General features: G+C 35.3%; 1 protein-coding gene across 1 annotated transcript; it reads right to left on the bottom strand.

Annotated features, from left to right (window-relative positions):
• Positions 1-4,734: 4,734 nt before the first annotated feature.
• Positions 4,735-5,685, bottom strand: LOC102029210 (olfactory receptor 8H1-like). Its single transcript, XM_005407952.1, has one exon. It carries the CDS (start codon positions 5,683-5,685, stop codon positions 4,735-4,737), a length of 951 nt encoding a protein of 316 aa, XP_005408009.1.
• Positions 5,686-6,017: the final 332 nt, after the last annotated feature.

Genomic DNA, 6,017 nt, shown 5'->3' with positions numbered 1-6,017 from the left:
GAGGGGGCCCAGGGCATACTCTGCCTTCTCCCTCTGGCCAGACTGTCATCTCCATGGAGGAGCCCTGGGTAATCATGACTACAGAGGAAAAAGTAAACAGCCTGTTGCTAGACACAGGTACAAGTCTCTCGGTCCTTCTTTTCAATTCTGGCTTTCCTTCCAGCAGTCCCACCTCAGTGGAAGGAGTCACTGGTGAGGAGGTAATCTGCTATTTTTCACAACACTTGGGCTATAATGACTTGTTAGATCTTTCTTGTATATCTCTGTTTTCCTGAGAAACCACTTTGAAGATACCAACATGTATTACATCAGTCCATACCAATCTGTCCATAACTCTGTAATGTTTTTATTGTTCATATGCTATTTCATAAATGGATGGATGTTTATTACTATGTGTTTAACAACAACCATTGAGAATAGTCAATGATTATTTAATTGATCACTCATGTATACCTCTATTTGTTTTCCCTAGAAACCACATTGAAGAAACCAAAGTATACTACAACAACCATTGATGGTTTCCTAACATTTTTGACTGTAACTCACTATTATTTGTCTATTTGTTTTCCTGAGAAACTATCTTGAAGATACCAATAGGTAAAATAATGACCACTGATAATGCCCTACCACTTTGTCTATAATTCGGTAAATCCCCCTATTACTATGTTATGCTTCTTTCACTCTTTTAAATAAATTTTTAAAAAAGCAGTGGTAAGGGATAGATTGCATTTTAAAAAAGAATAGAAATATTACACATAATTGTGAGGAAGACATTTCAGGAGTAAGAGATGATGGATCCCTCCAGATGGTGCTAAAGCTTATATTTTTGGGGGACAGTTGGGAGGTCCTGTTGTCCAGGCAAAGTGAGCTAGGATGAACTGTGCTGGGATAAAGATGGATATGCGTGCATCACAATGTGATGTCTTTAATTCTTCTGGGAACATACCTCCAGATGAAATAGCTGAATTGAATGAATTTCAATTTTTAGTTTTTGAGGAATCTCCATACTGATTCCCTCACTAGTTGTACTAGTTTACACTCTCAACCAAAATGTCAAAGAGTTTCTTTGTTTTGCATCCTCACAGTATTTATTATGATTTGAAATTTTTTGTGTGTGATAGCCATTCTTTCTGCAATAAAATTAAATCTCAGGGTGGCTCTAATTTGTGTTTCTCTAAAGATCAGGTAAATCTTGGAAGTGGCCCATTTGTTCATCAATATATGAACTGAAAAGGAAAGCCAACATGTATACACAATGATATTTCTTTCAATAAAGAAGAATAAACTTGAGTCATTTGTAGGAAAAGGAATGCACCGGTGACTATATCATTAAGTGTAATTAGCCAGACACAAAGGTTAAATATCACATAGATTTTCTTTTATGAGAAACCAAAGTATAAATAAATTAAAAAGCAAACCAAAAGATGAATAACAGCAATCAGGGAAATAAATCTTTTATAAATGGGAGGGTGAGCCAGAGATGGTGGGGAAATGCGCAGCGGATGTAAAAAGAATGAAGATGTGTTATGTACACAAACCAGCCATTATGTACTGCAACTATGGGTGAATAAAAATAAAAATTAGAAGACAAAGTCATCATGAAAGCTGGGTTATAAGGAGATGAGTACACAGGTAGCAGGAAGAGGCATCACTTTCAACCACTGGGCCATCAGCAAGATTTTGGTTTTGTTGTTTTGAGTGCTGAGTAGGGTTCATGAAGAAAAGGTGCTGTCTGTAGTTTAAAGGTACCACTCTGCTAAACAGTGGGCATTAGCACCTACTATTACAATCCACGCTTTTTCTATATTCCCTTGACTCCAAGAAGTTGCATCAGTAATTGTAAAATTGAAGTGATATTTCATTAAGCCAGGATGGCAGCAAAGTTTTTGAATTTCACTCTAAATGTATCCATATTTAAAATCATCTCATGCTTTTGGAATGGATATAAAATGTTAGATACACTCTGAAATAACAATGTTGAGTAAAATAATTCAGACACACAAACTTAAATAAAAGATAATAGGAAAGAGGGGGAGAGATCTTTTGCCAATAGAAAGGGAATCAAGAGATGCAGGGGGAAGGGAGGGCGGTGAGGGAAAGGGGATGGCAAAAGAACGAAGATGTGCTATGTGCATGTACCAAGTCCTCACGGTGACTGTGATCACATGTATTGAGAATATGCACTGTAAATTTTTTAAAGAAGTTATTTAGACTTTCTTTGAATATCAAAACATGACAGTTCCTGATGTGCAATTGAAATTTGTATGTTACTAATACTTACCAAAGACTTATCCTGTAAAAGTAAAGTAAAATAATTACATATAAAACACACTGAATATAATCTAGAACATTGTAATGCCCTACTGTTATCTACCCATCAATTCTTCAGTATCAAAGATAACTGTTCCTATTTTCCATGGTACATTAGATTCTTTTAAAAACATTCTTAATTATATTGCATATTATTTTGGCATGGCACCATGGACCGGAGGACTGTATCTTAAATTACTTCCAGCATCTTTCATAAAATATGATATTCACTAATCTAGTATGGAAAAGGCCAAATGCAAACACCTAAGTCTATCTCATTGTCCATACAACATAATGTAATACTTCCTGGACTATATGACAAAGTGGATATGGAGTCTTAATTTGGTTAAAAATTTAGTTTATTCAATTTAAATATTATTTACAAGTTTCACATTCTATTGACCATCTTTCCAACACTAATTATGGACAAATCTGTCACTATTTAGGGTTTCTCTAAAACATAGAAATACACATAAATGAAAACAAGCCAAAATTGCATCTCATAAAAATGACTAGAAAAGTGAAAAGAATCCATAAATATAAGAAGTGGAATAAGACATTAACAAAGTGAGAAATGAGACAAAAAAGAATTATCAGATATGAAATACTTATTAGTCATTTGTAATTGCAAACAAATAACAAATAGAAGTACAGGGTCAGGGATATAGCTCAGTGGCACAAGAGCCTGCTTGGCAAGTGCAAGGTCCTGAGTTCCATGTCTGCTACAAAAAAAAACAAAAAGCAAAACACAAATAGGAGTACATATAAATGTAGATTATAGTAACACATATACAAAACTAAAAATAAATTAATTCTTTATGGCACTGACATAGGAGGCAAAAATTGACATTATTAAGAGATAAATAAAACATTCTAAGGATTTGAATAAGTTAATTGAACATTTTGTATTATTGAAAAATTGTAAAATTTACTCCTAAAAATTAACTTTACTTTATTAGAATAGCATATAAAGGAAATAATTGAAAACATTTTTATAAAAAAATCTATATTTCAAAAATTAATTTATATAATCAGGTTGCTTGGATTAAAAATTGATTTACTAATTGTTAGGTAAGTTTGAACAACAATTAAACAATTGAAAAATAGAACTATAGAGTATGAATTAAACTTTAAATACCAGACAGAAAATTAAAATGATAATTATAGAATATGTGGGAAATATTAAAAAATAAAGGAAAATATTCCCAATCTTACCTAAGATTATGGGATGACACAAATATCTATACTAAGTTTCAATTTTTTCTTTATGATTGTATTAAAAATGTAAAGATCATGTAACATTATTATATTCAAGTGAGCTTGTTTTTAACAATATCTTCAATCTAAGGAAATTAGAAGACAGTAAGTAGTTCACTGAAATGTCTTGGCATGTCACAGAAAGATATAATTTTAAAATGTCTAGCAAGTACACATTTAAGGGCTATCACTGCATGCAGATTTTCAGAGTGCTTAGTTTATAAGATTTTAGGTTCTGTTCACATCCCCAGAATGTGTTTGATACACAGGTTTCAGTGATGGTTATCAAATATTAAACTTGTATTGAATATAGTAAACTGTGAAAGAATACACAAGGAACAAGAGATATTAAGTTAAATATTTAATATACACACATGTACTCACAACTATTGATCGAAAAGAACATGTACAAAACTGTCATCAGTTATTAGAATTTTTTCTGTATTAATTTGCAATATTTTCCGATTTGTCTCCAAATTTTTACTTTACACTTAATCCAAAGTTGGAAACTGAATTTTTTATTGCTTTTTATCTCTAGGTGATACTCCACTTAATCACAGGAATTAATAAACCATCCATATTTTGCATGAGAATATATATAAGGAATGTCACCCTTCTAATGAAAATGACCACCATTAACGCATGACAACTATCCTCTGTTCAAATTGACCAGGAATAATTATCTTTTTCAGTTGGGAAACAGAATCTTAAAAATTTAGTGACTTATCAAGAATTGTACATCTAAAAGTGCTAAATTCGAGAATGTCTGATTCCAAAAAGGATGCCCCAAACTATGCTGAAGTATTTCATTATATTATGAATAAAATGATTTCTGAAACTGTAACCACTGTCCAAACAGATGTCTGTTTTCAGAATAAAACACCACACAGTTGGAGCGTGGATGGATTGCTTTATGATATAGTGTTCTGGTATTTTAAATAACTGCTTTCCTTCAAAACACATGTATTTTGACCATAGATTATCATGTTTCATGGGTTTTTCAAATATACTAAGGATTTCAAAAAAAATGTGTTGAAAATTTCTGAGATCAGGATTCTTTAAGTAAACAGCAGCTCCACAGAAATACAAACAGAGGAATCAGGTGTTTTTACAGACAGACCTAATTCAACAGGAAAGAAAAGAGGAGCTCAGTACTTAGTATCACTTTTATTTTAATTGGCTGCAGCTGTCTGTTCTCTGCAGAACTCTGAGGACAGCATGGTTCACCTCTTTGTTTCTGAGGCTGTAGATGAGAGGGTTCAGCATGGGGATCACGATCGTGTAAAACACAGAGGCCACCTGATCCTTTCCCAAGGAGTAGGACTGCTTCGGTTTTAAGTAAGTAAAGATCATGGTGCCGTAAAAGATGGTGACTCCCAGGAGGTGAGAGGCGCAGGTCGAGAAGGCTTTTTTCTTCCCTGCAGTGGAATTGATGTTCAGGATAGTGGAGAGAATGGACACATAGGATCCAGATATGGTGACGAGGGACAACATCAGGGTGGAACCCGCGACAGTGAATAACATGATCTCAAAGTCATGAGTATCACTGCAGGACAGGGCTAAAATTGCTGGAGTGTCACAGAAAAAGTGATGGATGACATTAGAGTTGCAGAAATTCAATCGGCTCAGGCAAAGCACATTGATAGAGGAATCCATAAATCCAATCATATAGGAGGAGCCAGCAAGCAGGGCATGGCACAGTCTCGGGGACATAATGACCGGATAGTGCAGAGGGCTGCAGATGGCTACATAGCGGTCAATGGCCATGGAGGAGAGAAGGAAGCATTCAGTGCCACCCAAGAGGACAAAAAAGTACAGCTGAGTGAAGCAGCCGAGGAACGAGATGCTCTTGGAGGAAGCCAGTAAGTTCTGTAAGGTTCTAGGGGTGATGACACTGGAGTAGCTGAGGTCGAGAAAGGACAGGTGGGTGAGGAAAAAGTACATGGGGGTGTGCAGCTGGGCAGCCAGGCGAATGAGCAGCATCATCCCTATGTTCCTCAGCACCGTGACCAGGTAGATGAGGAGGAAGAGCAGGAAGAGGAGCAGCTGCGCCTCTGCAGAGTCCGCCAGCCCCAACAGGAGGAAGTCAGGCACACAAGTGAAGTTCCAACTACCCATTTTTTTAGCGTTTTAAACTGGTGAGAAATCAAAGTTGACGCTTAGCAGAATGAGGAATGATTTCTCAATCATTGTATAAATGGCCTGGTGTTTTTATAATTAGTTTATTGTTTGTAAAAATTTTCCTAATAGAACTGAAAATATTCACTTGCCATGTGTAGAAACGCTTGTAAATTGACATTAGCCTACAATGCAAGGTAACATGCTATAGAATGAGAACGAACCTGATACTATTCCACAGGCTTCCCTTTATTAACGCACTTAATTCCCACGAAAATATTATACCATAGCTACTGTTATCTACGTACTGTGGAGAGGAATCTACGGTCACA

Source organism: Chinchilla lanigera, unplaced genomic scaffold (genome assembly GCF_000276665.1).
Source record: "Chinchilla lanigera isolate Chin_1 unplaced genomic scaffold, ChiLan1.0 scaffold00110, whole genome shotgun sequence".
NCBI lineage: Eukaryota > Metazoa > Chordata > Mammalia > Rodentia > Chinchillidae > Chinchilla > Chinchilla lanigera.
This window is presented reverse-complemented; position numbering and strand designations above follow the sequence as displayed.

Excerpts from the sequence above, each read along its gene's own strand:
- LOC102029210 (XM_005407952.1), bottom strand. The coding sequence starts at position 5,685 with ATGGGTAGTTGGAACTTCACTTGTGTGCCTGACTTCCTCCTGTTGGGG.